The sequence below is a fragment of the Vipera ursinii genome (assembly GCF_947247035.1).
Source record: "Vipera ursinii genome assembly, chromosome: 3".
Classification (NCBI taxonomy): domain Eukaryota; kingdom Metazoa; phylum Chordata; class Lepidosauria; order Squamata; family Viperidae; genus Vipera; species Vipera ursinii.
The window spans coordinates 177,757,323-177,784,059 of record NC_139516.1 but is presented as its reverse complement, the minus strand read 5'-3'; the positions used below and the strand labels follow the sequence as shown (position 1 = coordinate 177,784,059).

The window sequence follows — 26,737 nt, the reverse complement described above, 5'->3', positions numbered from 1 at the left end:
CTTGAAAAAGTAGGAAAAAAAATAAGTTTCAGTATCATTTTGTTCAATGCTTGGAAGCTAAGAATATGACAAATTAAGCTAGAGAGAAATTTGCCATTTTTAGAGGTGTTGAGGAACAACAGGAATGAGTTTATGTGTTAATAGCTCTAAATACTTGAAATAACAGTTCAGTTCATATAAATAAAAGGGACATTTCCAAATGCAAGGGATCCAAAATCACACATAAGATAAATAACAAACAACTTTTGCTCTAATTAATTTTCTCCTGATTTAAATAAAATTCTGGTAATTAAATCAACACAGAAATATTCTCCTGATTCTGTAGTATGAGATCATTAAGCTAGATATAATGTTTATTGGAGGCTTAAATGTTTAAATCAACATACCTGGAAGATATCGCTGGCACATTTTCTACAGAGATTGTGCTGACATGGGAGGATAACCACTGGCTTAGTAAACATTTCTAAACAGATGGGACAAATAAGCTGCTTCTCTAAGTTATCCATAGTTTGCTGCTCTTTAGAAAAAGACTTATAATTCAGAGTGGCGCTCATCTCCTGGCGATTGCAAGGATCATAGATTCAGAATCAGGGTGCTTCCGGGTTAGGTCGCTGAAAAGAATTCCCAAGCTGGCAAGATCAAATGTCCTTTGAAAATCTTTCCCTGGAGGACATTGTTTTAATGGAGAGCAAAAGGAGCGGAGTTTATTTTAGAAGCAGAACGCAATTGGCTGCCAGACTCACTTTCTCCATATATGCCTCTGACACAAGGACAGATTTAGACAGGTGACAGCCTACAAGAATGAGAGAGCCACATTCTTGTGTTTGGTATGGAAGGGGGTGGGGAAAGGGGAAAAAAAGAGGAAGATTTTGACAGTTGCCAGTAATGTCTGCACAGATGTACAACTCTGTCTTTGGAAAAACTGGTGTGTTAAAGTCACTAATTAATGGAAGCTGTTCTTATCATTTTTTAAAACTTTCATTCCAATATGGAAAGCATAAGATGCTGCAAAATAAATGTATACAGTATTACATTTTGTGCATAACAAAACTATGGTTATTCCCTTTTCCTCCTAAGCATCCTCCTCAGCCTGGTGATAATCATTGCAAGATTCCCCAAATACATGCACTCTGAAGACTGATTTCTTCTTTCAAGCCTTTCCCTGAGTTTATTTTATTGGATATTTCAGAGTTGCATTTATGTCTTTTCTTTTCTGCATGGTTCTGTCCATGTAGTTAATATAGGTTGACTACATGGATTAGTTGAACTTAACCTGGCTAGTGATTGTAGTTCCTACGGTTTATAAATGTTAATGTTTGGATTTTATAATTCTTTTATTTAATTGCACAGGACTTACCCATTGTAAGCCACTTTGTCACACAAGGAAATATTGAGTTTTACCTGAACACAAAATATTTCAGGCAATCCTCATTTAGCAATAGTAATTGGCACTGGAATTTCTTTTGCTAAACAATGTAGTCATAAAGCACAATTTCATGTTTCATGACTTAGTGACAGAAATCCCAGCACTTCTGATTGCTTTTGTTAAGCGAATCATCACAGGTTGTTAAATGAGATGTCACTATTTACAGCCTCCTGCTGGCTTCCTCATTGGGTCTGCTTGTAGGAAGTTGGCGAAAAAGTTGCAAATAGTGGCCATGTGACTGCAGGGCTCTCCAATGTTGTAAAGACAAGCCAAGTGTGAGTGCCCGTATTGCAATCACGTGATAGTCACTGCAATGGTTGGTACTTTGAGAACTGGTCATGAGTACTGTTTGTTCAGCAACATCATATGTTTAAACGGTAACTAAATGAATGGTTGTTAAACAAGGATCACCCATATTAGGATAGCCATCTCCAAACAAAAGTGCAGTTTCAAAGAAAGGTACTTGCTACTATTCAAATAGATAACAGCTTACAACCATTGTATGATTATTATAACATAGTATGACCACTTGCGTTTTAAGAGAAAATAAAACCATTATTATAAGTGCTGACTCTTAATTAAATAACCTCTTGTATATTTTCTAGTTGTTCGATATTCAGTTGAGGTAATCAGAAAAAATGGTGCTATTAAGAATTGACCCAAAGGTGCTTTATCAAGAGGCAGTTGAACTTTTTTTTTTGCAAGTGCTGGCACCTGTCTCTCACGCAAATGGGGCTGTGAGTGCTGGTGCCCTCTGCTCACGCAAGTGGGGCTGCAAGGATTGGCTCCCGTTGCTCGCATGAGTTGGGCTGTGCTTGTGCGCACATGCACCAGTCTGCCACTCACACAGCCCTGTTGCAAGTAGGCCGCGGCCCAGTAGTGCACCACGGCCCACCAGTTGGGGACCCCTGGACTATAGCATAGGTAGGCCTTGACTTACAACTTGAATTTAGACCAGAATTTTTGTTGTTAAGCAAGGCAGTTAAAAATCAGTTGCACCTGATCAGGTGCAACTGATTTTTAACTGCCTTGCTTAACAACAAAAGTTTTAGAACTGTTTTTGCCATTATTGTTAAGTGAATCACTGCAGTTAAGTGAATCAGACAGTTGTTTAGCGAATCTGACTTTCCCCGTTGACTTTGGTTGTTGGAAGCCAACTCGGAAGCCTATACATGACAATCACATGACCCTGAAATGTTTCAATTGTTGTGAATACATGCCAGTTGCCAAGCACCTGAATTTTGATTGTGACCATGATGCTGCTGCAATAGTTATTTGTGCAAGGACTGGTCATAAGTCACAATTTTCCATGGCGTTATAACTTCAAATGGTTGCTAAATGATTTATTTTAAGTTGAATACTACCTTTATACAGAAGGAAACTGATAAATAATGAAGAAAAGCTCAGCTTGACAACCCTCATTATTTTTAGAGCATTGCAATGAAGAAAATAAAGTTCCTGTGATAAAGTTAAAAACTCCCTATTGATCCTGTTTCAGACATGTGTAAAAATGGAGTGGAGTAAATATGTCTTTTTCTTCCCTCAACAAAGTGGGTGCTATTGCAGAAAAGGGTCTTATTCTGGATCCTGCTAGAGTTCTTTGACTGACAGTATCCAAAGTAGGCTCTCTCTGCCAGCATGAGTAGGATGGGCTTGTTCTGGCAGGACAAGGTGATTCATCAGGTAGCCTGGATTTATGTCATTAAGGGCTTTAAAAGCTTTAACCAACATCATAAACTGCATTTGGAAGGAGACTGGTAGCCAGTGAAGTTTGCAGAGGTACATTATGGGCCACTCTAGGGGCCCGAAAGACTGCTCTTGTTCCTGCCGTTTGCACTAGCTAAAGCATCCACATGGACTTCAAGTGTAGCCCCATGTACTGTAAATTGCACTGCAGTAGTCCAGGCGAGAGGTGACCAGGGCTTGAGTAACTGAGCCCATGAAGTCATGTTCCAGGTCACAATTGGGTTTGAACAGGGTATTGCAACCCGATCCAGAACTAAAACGACAACCACTTGGATCCTGAGGCTCCATGCACCCAAAGCCACTCAGTCTTGCCAGGGTTCAGTCTAACTCTGTTGTCCCTCATCTAGATCCCTACAGCCTCCAGGCATCGTGAGAGGGCAAAACCAGCTTCATGTGCCAGGGAGTCAAGCTAATTGATCCAAGCTATGTTCAGGTTGGTCCTCCTTTGTTGTGTAGTGAGTTCTGGAGAGCAGGAAGGACACCGAGACAATGAGTACAGCATGGTAGATCTTTATTAGGTGGAAGTGACTGTGCTGGGGAATAGGGGTTACCTGCCCTCCTTTTATACCTGGCCAGGTGAGCAGCCGGCCAATCGGTTTGAACCTCTATTTCCCGCCAAAACTGGGTTCCCGCCAAAACAGTTACAGTTCAACACCCCCTGGTGGTGACTGCTATGTAAGTGTGTATGTGTTCTCTTCACCTGGATACATAACATCCTTCTTTTGCAGTTTTCCAAAATCATCTTGTCAATTAGGAGCTGATATTTTGTTCCTCTGCTGTTTGAGCAATTTCTTTTCTGCTCAAGTGGAAATAGCTTGTTTTCAACTGGATGCTGTTGGACTGCAGCAATTAACACACCAGTTATTATCAGTGCTTTTTTTGTATAAGAAAAAGGTGCCGGAACTCACACATGTCATACAACCCGCCTTGCCAATCCTACAGGGTTCCATCCAAAAAAGGTGCCGGAACTCCGTTCTGAGCGTTCTATGAAAAAAAAAACCCTGGTTATTATTATTGTGGTTGGTCTCACAGTCAGCCAGATGTTTAGATTAAATTTGGCATTTTTAGCTGCATATTGGTTCTTGTTATTATCACTGTTTACAATATAAGTTTCAATATGAACAGCAGGGTAGAAAGCTGAAACTAACAAACATCAATCTCATCCAATACCAACTCTTTAGCAATATTCTATGTACATAAGCTTTTTTACTCCTTTTCATTTTCCCCTTTTTTCACAATCCCACCAGGTACTCGTTCATTCTTCCTCCTCTCTCTCTCTCTCTCTCTCTCTCTCTCTCTCTCTCTCTCTCCATGCACACATACATCCCAAAATTGGAGGCTCATCCCCAGTTACTTAGAAAAATGGTGATGGCCTGCTGCCATTGTTGGCTGAATCTAGGTGATAATTCCATGGCCATATTTCACTTCCAGGACTAAGTTCCAGCCCTGGGCATTGCTATGTTTCTAGCTGTTTATTAGACATATGCATCACTCAACACTTGGCACTTGTTTGAAAGTTATTTTTAAAATGACAGTTTTCCAGATCATGTCTGGCATGTGAGGCCTAATCTTAGGGCAAAGCCATCTGTGCTGTTATTTGCTAATACTTCATCACAGAATTGTAAGAGCAGTTTGCATCATAACTTTAAGCCAAATATCCACTGCACTTTACTGCAGCAAACTGTATTTTGTAAAAATTTTCTATTTCCTTAGTATTTAGCAAATTTATTGTATGACAAAATTGATAACTGATGTAATGCATTATTTTGAATATTCAGAAACAAAGTGCCAGCACAAAACTTACACAGATTGAAAGTAAGCTCCTCTAAACTTACTTCTGGCTAAATGCAGGATAGTAGGAAAATGGTGAATTTAAAGGAAATGCTAATATTGAAGTGCTAATATTCAGAAATAAAAATAATCTTATTTGTCTACTTATTTATTCTAAACTTATGTATATAATGTATATGGCTGCAGATCTCAAAGAAGTGACTCTGGGTGGCATAGATTAAAAACAATAGTCTGTGATGCCCAAGACAAACAATACATTCCAATCCTAAAATCTCATTCATAGCCAATGTTGTCCAAACTCCTAAGGAAACCTAGGAGCCTTACAAATAGCTAATAGGAGCAAGATGACCCAGATCCCTGTGGGGCTGCTGTTCCACAGGACAGGCTCTGCCAAGATAAGGCAAGAAAACCCTTGGTCCAAGAAGAAGACATTGTTTAATGTGGTTTTTAAAAACCTGAGCAACTTTAAAGTGCGTGGACCTCAACTCCCAGAATTTCCATAAATTCTGGCTGGGGTTTCTGAGAGTTGAAGTCCACACATCTTAAAGCTGCTCAGGTTGAGAATGGAAGGGATGTGAAGCATGGCCTAGACCTAGGAGGATGAACAAACGTAACGGGATTTTTATGCTACATTTAATTGCATTGAATTTTGATGACTCCATAGTACCAAATTATTTTGTTAATATAGATTAAATAAATTATTTCACTATTTTAGACAATATAAAGTAATCATTCAGTTAATGCATTTGCCAAATTCTGCAGCAAACAATATTATCAGTGAACAATTGGACCACAGAGGTCTTTTGCCTCTAACCTGTCTTAACATTTCTGCTTTAACGTTTTCAGACATGTGGTTTTATTAAAATAAAATTGTCAGGTTCCTGAATAGTTAAGGAAGCTGGACTGTAACTATTTGGTTATGTTTGTTCATTGAGCATTAGGAATGCCAGTGATCCAGTGTAGCCAATGAAATGGAGGCTATGAGCACATTATACTGTACATTGAGCAAATGCACAGCAGTATTAGCCATGATAACTGAGCCTTCGTTGCTACAGGCAATATCACTTGATCAAATGTGAGAATGAATGGCATGGGAGATTTGGCAGGCCCTGTTATACCTTCTTGATAAGCTGTCCAGATTTATGTGTTGTGTCATTGCTAGAGGCATAACATTGAACTAGATGAACCATCTTCTGACATAATCTTCAGGCTGTTTTTATGCTTGTAAAATATTTTCATCCTTGTATTTTACATTACATTTTTGTAATAACCTTTGAGAAATTTAGTCATAGAACACATGGGTGACTGTGGGGAACAAAGGGGGGGGGGAATAAATGATGGCATGTGTGTAATGACATATGATCAAGTTTTCAAGACCATTGTGAAGAATTAAATATTAAGCAGTAGGCGTGAGCTTAAATGAACTCCAGAAGATGGTAGAAGACAGGAAGGCCTGGAGGAATGTTGTCCATAGGGTCGCGATGAGTCGGACACGACTTCGCAGCTAACAACAACAAAACAATTTATGGTGAAGAGACTGAATGCGTGCAAGTATTTGCTTTCATAGGATCACAAATTGATCAAAGCAGTGAATGCAGTCTAGAACTAAAGTGCTGAATTGCACTGGGTCACACAGCAATGATGAACATGAATTGAGTACAGAAAGCTGCATGAAGGCTGCAATATATTTTTGATTAATCAGGTAAAGTATTAACATACTGTAATATGTTACAGAGTTTTTGATTGAATGTTTAGAAAACGTTTAGAAAACATCCGTTTTTATTTTCCTTCTTTCTCCAACTGAACATCTAACATAGTTCCTCATTAGTCCACTTGGGTGGCTGATGTGAAGATTTATTTCAAATGAAATGGTTTATTTTCTTCAGCCATTAAACGTATAGAATTTAAATTCATTTCAAAGCACATTCTTCAATATGCATATATCCTATCAATAAATGTGCATAGGAAGGAAAAAAAAACAAAAAGCCTCCTTCGAGCCGGAATCGAACCAGCGACCTAAGGATAACCATTTCCAATACACCTACAGTCCTCCGCTCTACCAGCTGAGCTATCGAAGGAATACAAGCATTGCTCCAAAACAGATATATAAGCTGCCAAAATAGAGTAGACTTTGTATTATTACATCACCCTAAAAGCATTTGCAGAAAGCAAACAGAGCACAGAAGCATTCTTGAATCAATTTTTACAGCAATTTGTGTAATCTGATGCATGGAAGAAACTCAAACCGGACCTGAAAGCTCACTGAACCAATACATTTTTATTATTTTAGATTTTTACAAGAAACTATTTCTCACAGAGGGCCAGTGGCGCAATGGATAACGCGTCTGACTACGGATCAGAAGATTGTAGGTTCGACTCCTGCCTGGCTCGAAAAGTTCATTTTGCAAATGACGGAAGCCCTTTAATTAAAAAACAATGCCCATGAAATTGTTTTTTTTCAAACTTGATAAGGAGCACTCGAATCTAGTTCAGAATAAATTTAACAGATCATTAGTAATACAGTGCACTAGGTCTAGAAGATTTTCCTCTTACCAATGGTCGACTCCTGAATTACTTTACACGTCCAAACGGCATATCTCAAATCAGACTGTTTTCCATTGAAATCGAATAAATTAGATAACTTATAAGTTTCTGTTTTATGTTTAGACACTTTAGCTGTTAATTATTTTGCAAAAACCCTGAATCAGTTAAACATAGGACATGCAATCCAGCCATTTCGCATTGAGCTCATACAAGCTCTTCAATTCTAGAGGATTTGTCTCCTTTAAAAATACGTATTAAAAATACGCTTCGCTTTTTTGTCCCCTTCTCTTATCAATCCAACAGTCCGGGGCCCTCCGCGTTTCCTACTTGTCTCCTGACACGCTCTCCCATTTTGGAGTTGTAGAAATACTGAGCTACTGACTTCACGAAAGCAGCCAGAACATCTTCCACGCGCGCGATCTCCAGCGCCATCTTGCGATCTCGTCGGCTCTCTCAATTTAACAAGCAATTCTACTTACGCACTTTACACTCAGTAGCAAAAAAGCGCTTAACGTATTCCTTCGATAGCTCAGCTGGTAGAGCGGAGGACTGTAGAGTGACTCGTACTGAAATCCTTAGGTCGCTGGTTCGATTCCGGCTCGAAGGAGGCTTTTTATCCTTTGTTACTATTTCTGAAGTTGCCATTCATTCTTTGAGAGGAAACAAACATTTATGACCTTGTTTTTGATTTGCGGATGATTTCGGTGAGAAACAAAAAGGTGTTAGGAATAAATAAGCCACTTTTGCTACATTGCTTTAATAAAACGAAACTAACTTACTGTCAAACGGACTTTCATTTGAGAGAAGGCATTTCCCAGGAAAACGGCGAACTGCGATACTAAGCGTAACTCACAGACTTGAAGGGACGGAGGGATGGATGGGTATATATGTGTGTGTGTAAAAGGATATTAGCGCAATCCCTCAATTTGTCAGCCACCCGCAGACGTAAATTAAAGCCCAAATGAAATAATAAACAGAAAATCCTCGACTAATTGGCTTAAAGTAGTTTTAGATTTATTTCTTCTTTCTACCCTTTTTTCTTCTGGCTGCTTTTATTGCATGATTCTTCATATTTATTTGGGGTGACGGCGATAATCTCTTAAAGCAGCCCCTACGTACGTGGTACGTGCCACGCAGAAGAGTTCATTGCTGTGGCACAAATCTCTGCTCAAGCCAGTGCAATTTAAAGCTGTATTCATAGCTTTCTACAATACAAACAAAAATCCATGGACGGAGAAAGTGGGAAAAATAGCTTAAACTGGAGCATTTTTGTTACTTTAGGAACTGAAGGAAAAATGCAATGTTTACATGAGGAGCATTTTGCTAAGTATATAAGCATCAGTTGTGTACACTGCAAACCAGCCTGAGGAAGATGCACGTGTGTTCCCCCATATCCACGCCCATAGAGGCGAGGGCTAGGAAGGGAGAGGAAGAGGAAACAGAAATCCGGAGAAAAAAAACCCCAGTCATAAGAAATAGATAACGAACGTACATTTAAACCAAAATAAAAACCTTTTATTTGAGACAAAAGAGCTGGTTTTTTTATTTTATTTTAAAAGGAACACTGAAAAAGGGAGATACTGAAAGCAAGAAGAACTGACAGAGCGGAAAAAGTACAGTACTCCGTTTGGCAGAAAACGAGGAAGGGAGAAAACCTGATTTAACATCTGCCTGGAGGGTTTGGGCAATTGCTCCAGGCAAAAATAGAAACAACATAAAAGGCAACAAACGAGAAGGTGTGTGTGTGTGTGAGGGGGGGGGGGGTGTTGTAGGTCAAAAACATTGAAATGGAGATTAGACTTTAAAAAGACTGAGCAAACAAAGATTTAGCAGAATCTGAAATTAATGTGCTAAATAGGCAATTATTAAATACATGTGGAATTGATATTTTAATCATTTCAAATTATTCCATTAAATTATTTTCTGTTTTAATCCTGGATATATTTCTTCTTAGGAGAGTAGTCTTCCAAATACCACTGCAAAGCCAAACTATATTTTAAGCCAAAATAACCCCTTTTAAAAAGACACAGTAGTGGTAGAAGAAAATGATACTGGAAATTAGAAAAACAAGATTTTTTTTCCATGAAAAAGTGGAAATGTAGATCTTATATGGAATATTTATTCAGTTAATATATTGATCAGCACAAAGTGAAATGCAGTATAGAAAGTACATTTTGAATTGACTACCAACAATATCTACTCATGTAATCAAGATTATATTTACTGTACATTTCTAATTTTACAGGATTTGTTTTATATTCCTTGTCCTACTAGCCATGTAATGAAAAGCAAATGCTGTGTTGTCAAATGGCTAATGAATATTGTATGACTTTATCTAAAATGGAATATGTTTGTTCTTTTACAGATTGTAGGCCTATATGTTTATTTAAACATCACTAGACTAGTCTTTGATATCCTGACTTTTTTTCCTGCTGTATTTTTCTGTCATTCTTTCAAATTATTAACTTTCTAGCTTAATTAAGTTCATGATTATTTGGATGTAAAATCCAAGAAATACAATAAGATTTTATTTCTCAGTAAATATGCATCCCACAGGGCAATAGCCATGATTGGATTTGCATTCACCAACTGGAAAACTTGTTCTTTTCCATAAGCACAACCCAGTTGTACATAGTCTTTACTACAAAACTGAGCTCTGCTTGAAATCTTTCAGTTAAACCATTCTCAAGACTGTTTCTGTGTATGCACAATGTAAGTTTTATAAAATGAGGTTGTCTGAATTCACTTTTCACGGAGTAGGATGTTTAAAGTTGGTCTTACTATTTCTATATAAATGTATATTGTTAACAGTTTGCTTCATTCCAAAGACTGGGGACAGATTTCCAGCCATTGTTAATCTCTCCTTGATTAAACAAAAGCATAACAATAACAATTGATATGCAGAAGTTAAATCCAAATTGCGTGCTCAAAATATTGCTTTAGAGTTCAAATCTACCTATATTTATCTGTAAATGTATATTATTTAATCTTTAAATATAATTCTAATAGCTAGATTACAAGTTGTATCAGAAGCACAGATGTAGTATACAAATTGTATTGGTTTTCAATTATTAGACATACACCTGGTAAGTAAATAAGTTTAAAATTATTGATGTATAGATTTCTGGTCGTGTATTTTGCAGTGAAGGAAACTTGAATATGTCAAATAGAAATCTAATGTATCAATAAATCACATATTCATTGAACAAAAGTAGAGTCACAGACATTTCAGTTGCTGAAGAGAGGTACAGTAACTTTTCAATTATTTATACCTACAGCATGCCCAAATGCAAATTAATTTATTCCCAAACTCTGAGTTTTTTAAACTTCCCAAATAGTAACAGATCTGTGCAATAATCCTCCATGGACAAAACAAACCTATTAACATTACATGTTGTTTTATATATGTATTCTCCAGGGGAAAACAATTTACTGAAGGAATAGTAAGAAAAGCAGTGTTGCATTTAAGAAAAAGTATATAGGTCAAGAAGCACACTAAAATTAAAATAATTGTAACACTGCAGAGAAAAGTAAGGATGTCAGACATTTTAAACACTTCTAGGACTTGAGAAGAAGCAGTACTAAAACAACCTTACTGATTTTAAATTCACTAGAAACCACATGCAAGTACACAGAATATTAGGGACTTTCATATGTAATATGAGAATAGCTTGTTGTGTGTAATGTTTATAGCAATATTGGAAGTGCATGTATTTTAAAAATAGGTTTTTCCTATTGTAGTATTCACGCATGCAACAACACAGTTTTGGAAACAATATTATAGTAGAGCATTTTCTTAGAATTAGGGCTCAAGTCAATTTGGTGGTATATGGTATGCACAGTGTCCTAATGTCTTTCATGTTCTAACAATGCTTTACAATCCAGAACTTGTCATTTATACTCCTTTAAATTCTAAAAGCTGATGGTTTATTATTCGGTGCGGTAGCTGCGATGGCTGTCACCAATAAGCTGGGTTTTCTCAGTTGCATTTGTTGGCTGAAGCAGAACTGGAGCTTCCCCATCTAAAACAGCAAGAATCAGGAATTAAATATCTTAAATTCTTCCATTCTTGTTCACAATTATAGGTAGTAAGAAATTACTTCCTATTTGGCAATATGCAACTATTCCTACATAAGATACAATCTACAAGATACATTGGACTATACCCCCCTTTATCCTCAGTAACCATATTTATCTCAGGTTTTTTTTCTAACAGTTTTTTGGGGGGGGGGCACCAAATTGGAGAAGATCACTTTATCCAGTTTCCCTTTAAATCAGGCATGTTTTAAGTCTTACTAAAAAAAAATCTAAGCAGATGCTTACATTTTTATGTTCAGTTGACGTGGGCATGCTTTAACTACATATTATTGTGAAAATGTATCTTATTTTAAGTAGTAAAAAGCTTCAGAGCTAGAATTCTTATTTTTCTATGAAAGATCACTTCCTTGTTCCCTGGCCATTCCCATTTCCAGCATATACTGCTCTTTAATTCCTTCTGTACTTTCTTTGTTCCTACCCAATTCAGTTAGCACATTCTGATCCTCTTTCAAAATCCTATGCTCTACGGCAGTGTTTCCCAACCTTGGTCACTTGAAGATGTGTGGACTTCAACTCCCAGAATACCCTAGTCAGCTCTGCTGAGTGGGGAATTCTGGGAGTTGAAGTCCACACATCTTCAAGTGACCAAGGTTGGGAAACACTGCTCTACGGTACACAGGAAAATCCTACAGTCTTCTAAATTTCATTATATAATTGCACAAAAACAGGTTGATTTATTTATAGTACATATACTTTGCTTTACAGCAGAATACTTTCAGAATAGACATTCAATTTTTATGTATTACTTACGTGGTATTGTTTAGTTTCTGGGATGGGTGACAATAAGTGCAGAAACAGTAATTTATTATTATTCAAAAGATTCCTTATGTGCAAAACATAGAGTGCTGTGTGATCCTAGCCACAATGTACTTTCCCCCCTTTTTATGGGGAAAAACAATAATATATATGTTGGCACAACAAAACAACCAAATGTCAGCTTACATTTATGATGGACTATGATATTAAGAATCCCCTGACAGCATGCCTAATAGGTGCTTCAGCACATTTGTGCTCTTCTGCACTGTCTAGTTCAGTGTTTCTTAGTTTGGCAGCTTGAAGCTGTATGGACTTCAACTCCCAGGATTCCCCAGCAAGCATGGATTTGAGTTAAAGCACTATGCTTATTTTCACAGAAATTGAAGTATTATTATTATTTGAAATTGTTATTTAAAATAACAATACAGAACTAGGCAGAATAGGCAAGGTTTGAAAGCACTAAATACAAGGTATTTCACAGTTATAGTTTGAATCACCTGGTAAAAAGTATGCCTATCTTAAAGAAAGCTGTTCCTGGTAATTCAAAAGGATTTGAATTGAACATTTAGGAGTAGAATAGGCATTTATTGATGTGCTCCTGTCTAATTAGAACTATGCCTCAGATTCCAGTTTTGGGTGAGAAACAGAAAAATTGTAGTTTAACCCACAAAATAGGCTTAAAGTGGTTTAAAAACAGTGACAGATACCCTTGCTATTTTCCCAAATCCTGCCTGCTTCTGTTTTACTTCATTTTCCCACCAACTGTTGCCTTTATCATCCCAAAAATATTATGCCAATCTCCTTGAAATCAGCCCTTGCCTAGGAAGATTTAGACATAAAATAAAATTGCCATCTGGGCTGCATTTGTTTTAACTCAGATGCTATGTGGGGCATTTAAAATTCTTTCGAAGTGTATACATGCATAAAACATGGATGCAGATTGTCAATGGACAGTCTGCATATTCAAGAAATAATCCTGTAGTAAAGAACAGATTTTTAACTGCCCTGCAAAGAGTTCACAATTTCAATCAAGAATATTGTTTCAGCTATCATACATTTGCAGTGGATAAAAGTCATTTTCTTTCAATTGTTTTTTCAATTGAAATGACACATCTCTCCTCAAAGCATATTGGCTATGCTATATCCACAAGGGTTGACAAAACTGATTCACCAAAATAAAAATCACTAACGTTTTCACCTTGCCTAACTAAATAGTTTGACATTGGAATAGACAATAAGTGTCTCCTCTGGAGTTCCAAATATCTTAAAATATGTGGTACAGTACAGGAAATCCTCGACTTAAAACCATTGTTTAGTGACCATTTTAATAGCACCGAAAAAAGTGATTCCTGACCAGTGTTTGTAAGAATGAGTGTTTCAGCATCCCCAAGGTCATATGATCAAAATTTGGATGCTTGGCAACTGTTTCATATTTATGATGGTTGCAGTATTCTGGGGTCAGGCGATCACCTTTTGTGACCTTCTGTCAAGCAAAGTCAATGAGGAAGCCAGATTCACTTAACAATCACATGATTCATTTAACAACTGCAACAATTCTCTTAGTAACTGTAGCAAAAAAGGTCATAAAATGGGGTGCAACTCACTTAACAACTGTCTTGCTTAGCAACAGAAATGTTGGGCTCAATTGTGGTTGTAAATCGAGGACTATCTGTACAGAAAATCTGATCTTCACTTGATGGAAGCAATAACAAGAGACTGAACTTTTTTTTAAAGGGCTCTTTGTGTTCTGATACTTGTTGGGTTAGGACAGACATGTCAAACACAAGGCCCGGGGGCCGGATCCGGCCTGTGAAGTGGTTTCACGCGGCCCGCGAAGCCATCCTGGAAACAGTGAGGGAACAGCCCCCACTGCCTTGGCCCTGGCCCAGAGACCCTCCTTCTGCCAGAGACCCCCAGATCTGTCCCACTCCTGCCCAGGCCCCCCCATGGGCACCCTTGATGCGAACGACGTAGAGCTGGCCACGTCCACCCAGTAGGCCATATGCACTCTAGCCACGCCCACCCAGTAGGCCATGCCCACCCAGGCCACACCCACCCGGCCCCCTGAGGGCAACCGCAATGCTGATGCGGCCCTCCATGAAATTGAGTTTGACACCCCTGGGTTAGGAGATCAGGCATCTGAAATTTTATTCTTTTTAAAAAGATTCATTTCAGAATCTTTTTATGAATAGGATTTTTTTTAAAAAAATGCAATGTCCTATAAATTGTGTTTCTCATCCAAATGCTCTTCCTTCTAAACCTCACATTAGCATTATAAAGGAAACATTATTAATTTATCAATTTTCTACTCTGCTTTATCATTTGAAACAATCCTGAATCTCCTGTTTCCCTTGCAGTGCAGCTAGTAAAATTCAGTGTTATAAAAATTATTCTGCACATTTTAAAACTGATAAGGTACTATACTTTTAATTTTATAAGTAAGAAGGCAGTAAAATAGGACCCATTATTAAATAGCCAAAAAAATAATGTGTGGTAGAAAAATAGGAACAGGGGAGATAGCCTCCCAAAGTAAAGCTGAAATAAGATCATAATGCAATTCCATTTAGCACTGCTTCACTTAACAATCAAGCTGCTGATCCTAATTTGGTCACTAAACAAGGGTTACCTGTATGACAAACAGCCTCAAACAACATAATATCTAAAACCAGCACAAGTCTGAGAATTGTTGCCTAGTTAAACACCCCCCACCCCCCAAATTGCTGTAATGGCTTGTTATCCTGTTCTGTGCAGTGAATCAGAGAAGGAAAAGTTGACAGAGGAAGAAAACTTTTATTGTGCCTTTCTAGCAGTCATGTTCTCTCCCTGAGTCTATAGTTAGTGGCTTTCTATTCTTATTTTCCTAGCAGTAGGAAATCAAGCATTTGATTTGTATCATTTAATAGCTGATTTCTCTGTGTGAGAAGCTAGTCAGATTATTATTTTTAAATTATTTCATATATTTACAACTACTAAAATTTAAGCAGAGGTTTGCATATATTATAAAGGTCATATATATCATACAGATCATGGTGCTTGCCTTCTGGAAAAATATCCCCTGCCCAAGAATCATTTCGTCTCCAACTTATTCCTATTTAAATGAACCTTTAAAACTTGACTCTGTCCCTGAGCAATGCATCAGAGAGGTTGATAGATACCTGTGTGGTATTAAATGAATATTGATTTTTCCAGACTTTCTCTTGATGGTGTAATTCTTTGTTTTTACTATTTTTTAATTGTTGCATTATGAGCTGCAAAGTTGTACCAGACTTGAGTGGCCTATAAATCTCTTAAAACACACACACACACACACACACACACACACACACGTAACAGACACAAATTCAAACATATACCTTATTATTTTATTTATTTATTAAATTTATGTACCACCCATCTTGCTATCACACGATTCTGGGTGGCATATGGCTAACAAATTTATGTAAATCATGATCTTTCTTTTCATTGTTATACTTCTTCAGTCTACTTCATTTTACACTGAAAATAATATTCTTCTTCTCATTTCAGTGCTCTATAATCCAACAGTTGTAACTTCTACCCTAGAAATTAACTAATCACATAGAAATTAGGATATTAACCAATTACCGCTGCTGAGCATTTAAAGTAACCTCGCCTGCAGTTTGAGAGGAATTAACACTTCTTTGTATAGGATGTCCTTTCTCAAATTAAGATTCCCCAAACTGAGCAGCTGGAGTAAAGCCCTTGTGTATTCTTTTTGAGAAAGTAAGAGGGTTCTTATTTTTTCTTTTGGTTAAATAGTATACCGTAATCCATGACTCTACGACAACAGGTACCTTTTTCCATGTCTGTCTTAATTTGCTCTTCCAGATCTTCAGGAGACATGCAGAACTCTTGCTCTTCTGCTGTGGGCTTGGGTTTGCATTTTCCACAACAGCAATTGAAACAGCAGCACAGGCAGCAACAACAGTAGCACCCAGTCAAAAGACCACAAAGTGTAAATAGGCCCTTAGAGAGGCAAAAAAGAGGAAGAAATGTGTTGAGAGAGGTCAGACTAGAGAATAAATGCCTTTCTGGCTTGATTTAAGAAACATGTGAATTGACCACAATGGTTTAAAGGATTCTTCCAGAGTTGACCGAAGAAGTGTTGATACCCAAGAAACTACATGGCATTGAAAGAAATATCCTTCACTGCATCTAAAGATAATGGCTTTGACTTTAGTGACCTGCTTGACCTTTCCTTGCTTCTGTGTGTGTGTGTGTGTGTGTGTGTGTGTGTGTGTGAGAGAGAGAGAGAGAGAGAGAGAGAGAATGCTTGATTAAGGGGCCACCCTATAAACTTAACACTTTTAAAAATTAAGTGGAACTTGCAGGTTCAGAGAAAATTGACTTCTGAGCATTAGTTGCTGCAAAGAAAGAGAGAGATATAGTAACTCTACTGCCAACAGGGTAGAGGCCATCCAAATCTCAAAGAGATGCTGTTCCATAAGAGAGTAGCCACGATAGAGAAGGCATGCTTCTTACAGCCCACCAAATGAAACTGCTTTACTGATGAGACCCAGAACCTTCTCAGTCTACTTGATTTGGGTAAGTAGACAGAAACTATTGGGAAGAAGTAACAAGTAATTTCGTTCCATGCCATGTGGGGCTTTAAAGATGATGACCGGTGCTTTGAATTGTCCTTGGAAGTTTAGTAGGAGCCAATGCAGCTCATATAGCAGTGGTATTATGTGGTGTTCCACACAACATCCAATATCTCATGTGTCACTGAATTCCAGAACAACTGAAGTTTTCAAATTATATAGTCTATAATTGGGAGTGACTATGGCATGAGACACTATGAGCAGTCCCTCTCAATCTAGAAATGACTACAACTGGTGCACAAGATGTAATTGTGCAAAGGTCTTTTTTGTCACAATTGCCACCTGTTGAAACAGGAGCCACACATCTAGGAGTACCCCCAAACTGTTCACAGACTGTGTAAAGAACGTAATCCCATCTACCATTAATGATGGAGACTCACTGGATATGGGGGACTTACAGCTAATTGAGATCTTGCCAGTATTGAGTCAGATCTGGATCTTTCCCATCAATACCTGCACAGCCTCGAGACATTGGGAAAGTACCTCACTGATATCACTTGGCAACCAGAGATGTATACTGAGTACTGATGTACTTAACTCTTTGCTAATGAATGACCTTGGCCAATTGTTTCATGTAAATGCTAAAGAGGAATAAATCAATGGCCTATAGCTAGATTCCCCTCCCCCCACAATTTTAACTGGAACCAGCATTGTAGAAAGAATCACCGACAACTGTGCCCCCTTCTCCCTACTGTTTCAGCTGTCCAAAAAATATAATGATCAATTATATTGAAACTGAAAAATCAAGAAGGAACAGGGTGGGTACACCATTCCTATTCTGAGACTGCCAGAGGTCATCAACAAACACAAGCACAACCAGTGTCAGTATATATTTTGGCTTGAAGCTTTAACTGCAATGGGTCCAAATAATCAGCTGCTTCCAGCTTCTTTGGAACTGTAAGCCTGCCACCTTCTCAAGAACCTTCTCTCAAAAGGGAAGACTGGAGATTGAACAGAAATTGTCCAGTACTGCTGAGTCCAAGGATGGTCTCTTAGGCAGGGGGAAACCCACCACCTACTTTAAAGCAGGTGGAAACCATTCCTCTGGAAGACAGGCATTCAGTACTGCTTGGACCCAGTTACAGGTCATCTTCTGGGGACATTTGACCAATCAGGAGGTACATGAATCTAGCACATGGGTTGCAGACGTCAGAGTTCCAAGGATTCTCTCCACTTCTTTGGGAGTCACTGGAGTGAATTCTGACCAGGTAACTGGACAATATTGGGCATAGTCATCTCCACTGAACCATTGAGTCAGAAGCCAACTATGAGCAGATCTGAATGACTTTATTCAACAGATGCTTAACAAAGTCTTTACAGCAGCCATGCAGGAATTCTATCTACTCCTTCTTCCTTGGAAGAAGCTGAGTCATGTGAAATGGGGTTGTCAGGTGACTATCCATGGACACAATGGGAGAGAAGAAACAAGTACATTTCAATGCCCTTATTGCCACAAGGTAGTTCTTAATATAGACTCTTACCTGCGCATCCCTTGGGCTTGCTCTCATCTTCCTATATCAGTGCTCTATGCAACTCTTATACCACTTCATCTTTCATCTTCCTACATCAGTGCTCTATGCATCTCTTATACCACTTCATCTCCCAGAGTTTTTCTGAAAACTGAGGGGCCCTCTGGAATCCAAGTGCATAGAGAGTTCACATAGGCTTGACCTTATCCAAGACCGCTGTTGCCTGTTCATCCAATAGTGACTAAAACCTAGATAAACTATGCATCAGAACTTCAGGAACTACCCCAATTTCCCTCTGGAATTCCACTGGATCTGCAAGCACTTGGAATAGACCAACTGAATTGGTTCTCCTTTCCTATAGTAGGGAACAGTCATGCAAAACTACAGGACTTAGATGGAGTGATCTATCCATGACAACTCCCCTCAATCCAGATCATGCTGCCATTGCCCCAAGATAAAAATCAGATCTAGTATATGACCCCCACTTTTTGTGTGAGACTGTCAATAACCATGGTTGCCATGAATTCTCAAGCCACTTCCAACTCAGGATCAAATGAAGTCAGGGCCTGAAGAATTCTCCTTCAGCCCAGCTGCAGAGTCAAGCAGCTCAGGCAGAAGAGTATTGTGTAGCAGGAATGTATGTACACAAACAGCAATCGGTACTCTCTCTCCCTAGAACTTTATGTTTGAATCAGGAACGGGGAAACTTTAATTTTAAGGCTGTCATTTCTCTCGCACCAAATAGTAACTAAGTGCTTTGCAGCCAGGTGATTCCACACAGATAGAAACAGAGAGAAGTCATGAATGGTCTGCTGGCTGAGAAACCTGCAAATGTCAAAGGAGTCCAGAATTTGTGAAAAAGTACTGTCTGCAAAATTTCTGGCATGGGCTTCACACCTCACTCTTCACCTTTTAAAAGAATCAAGGACGGGTATCTTTGCAGCTGAGTCAATTCCCCCATAGCAACCATAGTTTTAACCAGTTTTTGTTTTTACAAATTTCAAATGCACCTAATGCATACCAGAAGCCCGGATGGAGAGAACTAAAAACTCTAACCTTCCTTTATATGTGGTGGGAATTTGTTATTTCAGGTGTTGTGGTGCTTAGGGGGCAAGGATTAGCTGAATGACCTTTTTTGCACTATCCAGCAGGGAGTGCTAGTTAGTCATGTGTTTTCTGCCTGATCTTAGCATGTCAACATCAACAGATGTGAAGACAGTTGGGTAATTGGGTTTTTTTTTTTGGGTAGGACTCAGAAATGAAAACAGTGCTTTGTGCAAGTGCTGCAAGTCACATCCAGGAAAGCCGTACTGTAAAGTTAGTTCATAGAAAATAAAATATAAAAATATAATATTATTTTGTACACTCGCCCCTATTCAAAATGGTAAGCCTTGAGTGTCTATGTTCTAGCTAAATTAATAATATTGTCTTATCCAAAGGCTCTTATAACTAGAAATAGCAGTGAGAATAACACGTAAGGTGTGAAATCTGGCACTTTTTTGGATGCCTGAGGCCTAATATCTTTGGTCATACTGTGATGGAAATGCTAATGTGTGTGATAGGTATAAATGCCAAATCTTTACAATTACATAACAAACAAGATGAGTAAGATTTTCAGTGTCATCAGAATCCATTTTCCCCAGGTCAATCCATGATGTCTTGTACCAGAAAGTCCTCCTTAAATCTTCTATTTCCTTTTTCCAGCTTTTTTTACAAGGTTTTTAAAGTGTGCCATTATGATACATAGTGTTATGTATTACTACTGCTTACGCATACACTACGCCATATATATCCCAAAATAGGGCTATGTTTGTACTTTAATAACTGATAATCTGGTTGTCACACCAAGAAGACTTTTCTCTTTGAAAAATGAGTCATTTTCATTTAGTCATTTCTGAGAAGAAAGAAAAATTAACCTGAAGCTTTAGCTTCAAATATAATTAATGTCTTCAGGCAATTAAATGTGTATGCAGCATATTTAATTAGCAAATAAAAGAGACAGGGATATATCATTTAATAAGCACTTTACCAGAAGTATAGAGATAGACCAGCCATGTCATCAGTGTTCCTGAGACTAAAACCTTTTATAGATTAACTGATCTAGAATTCTAGCTTAAGTGCAGATTCTGTGAAAGCTGTAATAGAAAGGCCAAAACAGATTATAACAAACCAAAGACTGTGTGTTTCAGTATCTGGTGTATCAGTTTTGCAGTTAAATACTTACTTTTGCCCACCAACTAGAAAGCATGAAATATGTATTGACATTTTCTTCACCAAACTGTTCAGCAATGTACAGCCCTAATGATCCATATTGGTCATATATATTTCTTTTGGACACATCTGTTAATATTGCATGAGCATTGTTAATTTCTTTAAATTTTTCTGCAGCCTCTGGATTATCTGGGTTCTTATCAGGATGATATTTCAGGGCCAATTTCCTTTGATAGAAAAGAAAAGGTGAAGGGCAAAAAAAAGAGAGAGATGAGGATAACATTAGGATCGAGACAATGGCTTTCTTGAGAAGAATACATAAACCACCTAATGTTAGATTTAGATCCCTTGTAAATGGAGGAAAAAAATAGCTTCATGGTGTTACATTGTACATGTAATAATTGTTCAGTATTCTAGCTGACATTTTTGCTCATTTTTATTTTATTTCTATTGTACCTGTCCATACTGTCATTTTATTTTTAGGGGGTCTTGATAAAACCACAAGCCCATCCCTTTCTTTTATCCCAAAATTATATTTGGCATTGTAAAGATAACCCAAGATTGAAGAAGGAAATGTTTACATTTTAAAAATATGATATTAATAAAACCAAATTCTGTTCTGTTCTGATATATTTATCTCTAATTTTGTCTGAACCTAACAATGCATTTTTCAACCATCATAACAGATATTGTTAAGATTCTGTTGCAGACCAAAACAAGCTGAAAGCATGGGTGTAACAACTTATTCCTACAGTCTTTCAGAACTTTCAGTGGTATAGAAACTTAGTTATGCAAATAAACTAATTTTTGATGTTAACATTCTTATAAGTCTCCCTCTTTAAAAAGAAAATATGAATTACTTGTGCATATGCCATGTACTGAATTTTATTAAGAGCAGCATTAACTCTAATATATAACAAACCAGGATCTATTTATTCAGAACAAAGACCTATTGAGTTTAATAGGTCTGTTAGTAGTGTTCCTATTGGGCTCCTTCCAAACTGTTAAATAGATCAGAAAATGAAAGCCTTAGAGCCATGGTAGCAAACCTATGGCACGCGTGCCACAGGTGGCATACAGAGCCCTCTCTGTGGGCACGCGTACCGTTGCCCCAGTCCTAGACCTTCACCTGTGTTTTATAAAATCTTTTCGCTTTAGGCCTCTGCCGCCATGGGCAAAAAAAAAGTTCAATCAATCAATTTCAACTTTTTGTGGGGAAAAAAAAGATCTCACAAAGTTGGAATTGATTGATTGAACTTTTTAGTCCCACCCAGTCTGCCATTGGGCCACACCCACCCAATGGGCCACACCCACCCGACACCTAATGATACATAAGTGGGTTTTGGATTGCAGTTTGGGCACTCTAAAAGGTTCACCATTTCTGCCTTAGAGTGTCAAAATCTAGGATTTGTTATTCATTTATGAATCTACAGGTTTCCTAGATCACTTCTTGATTAGTTTTATATAAAGGTGGGAAACCATTAGATAATTGTGGGGAGGGCATTTAATGGTTTTCTGACCAATGAAGACAAAGCAATGAGTCAAAGTGTATGAAAGGGCCAGGATTTTCTACTGGAGCAGTGCAGGTAGAGGTGGAAGGATTGGATTATTTTTAAAGTTCATATTTTAGATTTACACTTCAGATTGTTCATGTCCCCATCTCTAAATCAAAGGAAACTATACTCTGCATGACAGATGGATGGGCTCCAGGGCTCATGAAAAAGAGCCTCAAGGTTGGCATGTGGCCCAGGAATTAGAAGTTGCTCAGCCAAGTTACTAGTGCTACTGAGAGAAAGTAGGGAATGGAAAACTAGTATGTGAGATACAGGACATTTATACGAATTAGTTATTTCCTTTGTGCATCCTGTGTGGGTCAATGTGCCCTAGCAGTGTTCTCTAACTCAAAGCAGGTCCTTTGCAGGTAAAATGATATCAAACTGAAAAAGAAGCATCATGTAGCGGTACCACGTTTATGACATCTAAAACATAGATGGTTATGTTCTGGCAAGCACCAAGCTAACTAATAACAATAGGAAATTTGAAGTCAGGTATTCTATGATTATTATACTGCATTGTCAAGTGCTTACTTCAGCAGCAGGCTTTTAGATTCATGAAGCAAATTAACATAAGTTAAAGGATCAGTTAAATGAAATCCAAGAGTCTGACTCATCATTTTGTCTTGCAAGTATTTACAACAATTCCATTAAGTGTGAATCCCTTTGATATTTCCACTTTATTCAGAAGCAGCCTTTGTTTTTACCATAATTGCTAATAAAGATGGATAAAACACCACTGTCAGTTTTGCCATAGATTGTTATGTAAATTATCACTATTCATGTACAGGGCAAAATGAAATTCAGTTCACTTTGCATTCTTCCATGACAACTCTCCCCTTATGGGATTAGAGAAAGTTTTTCTTCTCTTCCACATGGAAAAACAACATTGAGCATTCAGATATGGTCGCCAGTTTCAGGGATACATCGGATTGGTAGCTAGCAAGGAAGACCAGTAGCCATTATTGGCTGGTGTCCTGTGATTTTATGTTATATGTACATTTATATGTACATATGTACTGTACATCTAGTCATTCTGATGGAGAAGAATTCTTGGTTTTTTAAAAAAACCTTCCCCTTGCTTTTTAAAAAATCTGTCTGTCTGTCTGTCTGTCTGTCTGTCTGTCTGTCTGTCTGTCTGTCTATCTATCTATCTATCTATCTATCTATCTATCTATCTATCTATCTATCTATCTATCTATGCGCAAAATATTTTTAGATTAAAACTATTTAAAAGTTTAATTTTTAAAATGGTTTGAATCCCATATTCTTGGGTTATTACTTAATAAACAAAATATTGGTATAATTAATTTACTTCCTACACATTAAAGGTAAAGGTAAAGGTTCCCCCGCACATGCGTGCTAGTCGCTTCCGACTCTAGGGGCCGGTGCTCATCTCCGTTTCAAAGCTGAAGAGCCAGCGCTTGTCCGAGGACATCTCCGTGGTCATGTGGCCGGCATGACTAGACGCCAAAGGCGCACAGAACACTGTTACCTTCCCACTGTAGTGGTCCCTATTTTTCTACTTGCATTTTTACATGCTTTCGAACTGCTAGGTTGGCAGAAGCTGGGACAAGTAACAGGTGCTCACTCTGTTGCGCGGCACTCGGGATTCGACCTGCCAAACTGCCGATCTTCTGATCGACAAGCTCAGCATCCTAACCCACTGAGCCACCGCATTATAACGTTCAAATTCTAAGAAGATTTAAATATGAGCCAGCAGTGTGCTGCAGCTGCCAAAAAAGCCAACACAGTGCTTTTTTGTGCTATAACAGTGCTATAACAGAGGGATAGAATCAAGATCAAGTGAAGTATTAATACCACTTTACAATGCCTTGGTAAGGCCACACCTGTAATACTGCATCCAGGTTTGGTCACCATGATGTAAAAAAGATGTTGACACTCTGGAAAGAGTACAGAGAAGAGCAACAAAGATGATTAGAGGTCTGGAGGCTAAAACATATATAAGGAACGGCTGCTGGAATTGGGTATGTGTAGTTTAACGAAGAGAAGGACTAGAGGTGACATGATAGCAGTGTTCCAATATCTCAGGGGCTGCCACAAAGAAGAGGGAGTCAAGCTATTCTCCAAAGCACCTGAAGGCACGACAAGAAGCAACGGATGGAAACTAATCAAGTTGAGAAGCAACCTAGAACTAAGGAGAAACTTCCTGACAGAACAATTAACCAGTGGAACAACCTGCCTCCAGAAGCTGTGAATGCTCCAACACTAGAAGTTTTTAAGAAGAGACTGGACAGCCATTTGTCTGAAATAGTATAGGGTTTTCTGCCTGAGCAGGGGGTTGGACTAGATCACAGGTCTGCAACCTGCGGCTCCCAGTCCTCTGCCATGTGCAGTCTCCCCCAAAAAAGTGGGAGTAAAAATGTTTGACCAATCAATTCAAATATGCAGGGTAGGTGCATATCTTGCCTTGGCTCCACTCTTCAGTCAAACCCTGTTCTGCGCATGTGCGCATGTACACGCATGCGCACACATTTTTTGCGGCTCCCAGTTTTTCCTTTTGTGAGGGAACCGGTTCCGAGTGGCTCTTTCACTGTTTCAGGTTGCTGACCCCTGGACTAGATGACCTCCAAGGTCCCTTCCAACTTCACTGTTATGATTATGATTATGACCTTGATTGAGGTAAATATACGGTAAATAATTAAAGAAATGTTTAAGGTGAAAATATATTTTAAACATTTTTAGAATTAACGTAAACTTCACATACTGATGTATTTACATTATTAATACAATTTCATTTTAACTATTAAATATTTCTTAATTAGGAATAGTTGAAAATCATTCTTATATATTTATTTATATACTGCAAATATTAGTTGATGCATTGTCTGGATTAAATCTGCATGACTTTAATCATCGGTCTTCTCATAATAGTAGCAAATTCAGGGTTGATATTAAGGTTTTTCACACTTTAAAATAATAAACATATTTGAAATATTTTTTAAAATAATGTAGGAATCTAGAAAATAAAGCAGAGCTATTTTTAACACCTATGTCTTTTTAAAAAGGACTCTTCCTGTAACTTTATAAGGTTTATGATTTCATTTGCAAAACTGTTTTCATAACAAAGCATCAATAGCCATTTTGTTTTTTGTTTTGATTTGAAACATAACTGACACTATTGTAATCCATTGTCCTACAATGAAACATTTAAGCATGTCCAGCCCTCAAAGTAGGCAATTCACATTCAGCCCTTGAGCATCAACCCTCAAACTCTAGACAAAATAATCTGAGCACCTCTGGAAATGGCTTAGGTAAAAAAGGTATTGATATTTTTTAGAATAGAAATAAACAAATATGAATGGATAGATAAATCTGGGTACTGTATGTTAGATTTTCATAATTACCTGTAACTTTTCTTGATTTCTTCATGGGATGCCCGTTTTTCAAGACCCAGGAGTTCATAGAGTGCTTCTCCTGATGTAGATAAAGTTCTCTGTCTTTGGTCAGCCATCTTATCAATGCATTTTCAAGAACTCTGTGAAAAAAAGGACATCCAAGAAGAAATGTTTATTATTGGTTAAGGAAGCTCTGAAATGACTCCGTATCTCATATTCTATTTCTTATGCCACGACTGGTGGAACATAGATGATCAGTGTACAAAATGTGGCAAGCCACCTGACTCTTAAATGTATGCAGCAATATAGGCAACGGTTTGGTTTTGAACCATTCCATAAACTCAGAAGCTCCGCCCCAATATCTGACTCATTCCGTTGCCATGGCATGATTAGGTTAGCTCTTCCTTTCCCTCCATCCATTGCTGCAAAGTTTGAAAGTTATTTCCCAGTTTCATCTTTCATCACATTTATTTTTGACATTTAAGGAACTAATTGCTGAATCCCATTAGTGGTGCTAAAGAAGTATGACTAGCTTGATTTTAAGACTGGAAAGTTACTGATTTTGAAGTATAACCTGAGCAATAATCTAAGGTTGCTTGCTTGCTTATTTACTTATTTATTCCTGCAGTCAGGACAGGAATGTAGCCTATGATTTTATGGTTTAAAATCAAGCCACATATACTTAGTATATTGGCACTGGATCCAGGAGCAGCTGATCATAATATGATCTCACAGGCTTCAACCAGTCCTTTGGAAAGTTGTGCTTGTGTTTCACTTTACGGAATTGCCACATTAATTGATTTTAAAGATAAAATCTGGCAATATAAAGCTCTCTATTACATATAAAGTCAGTGCCTAGCCTTTTCTTTTATTGGTCAGTGAAGCAGAATCATGTGTCAGTTTATAAATTGTTAATGGGTTATGTTATGTTATGTTATGTTAGATATTCAGATTGTAATAAATTAATTTTTGTTATGATATTCAAACTGTAAAGTATTCTGTCATGCTATCTACTACTGTCTTTTGAAATCAATAAATATTAAAACTTAGATTCATAATAACTTGGGAAAAGTCTTTCCATTTTATATTGTTTTACATTTAACATTTCTTTTCTCAACAGCATTTTTGAAACAAATATACAAACATAAAATGGCGCATGATTTAT

At 37.8% G+C, this 26,737-nt stretch overlaps 3 protein-coding genes across 5 annotated transcripts in view; all 3 read right to left on the bottom strand.

The window, feature by feature from the left end:
• The window catches only part of TRIM55 (tripartite motif containing 55), a 41,986-nt gene extending 41,421 nt beyond the window's left edge, over window positions 1-565 (bottom strand). For all 3 annotated transcript variants that reach the window (XM_083361212.1, XM_083361211.1, XM_083361213.1), the window contains exon 1: window positions 387-565. In XM_083361212.1, the coding sequence (XP_083217338.1) occupies window positions 387-554 (168 nt within the window). In that variant the 5' untranslated portion in view covers window positions 555-565. The remainder of the gene's footprint in view (window positions 1-386) is intronic.
• The window catches only part of MTFR1 (mitochondrial fission regulator 1), a 200,036-nt gene that overhangs the window by 83,178 nt on the left and 90,121 nt on the right, over window positions 1-26,737 (bottom strand). The gene's annotated exons all lie outside the window — the stretch shown is intronic.
• DNAJC5B (DnaJ heat shock protein family (Hsp40) member C5 beta) lies at window positions 11,438-25,688 on the bottom strand (the record flags this gene model as incomplete). The annotated part of the gene is made up of 4 exons (XM_083361148.1): window positions 11,438-11,529; window positions 16,174-16,345; window positions 20,674-20,887; window positions 25,582-25,688. The coding sequence occupies 4 exons, from the start codon at window positions 25,686-25,688 to the stop codon at window positions 11,438-11,440; spliced, it is 585 nt and encodes a 194-aa protein (XP_083217274.1).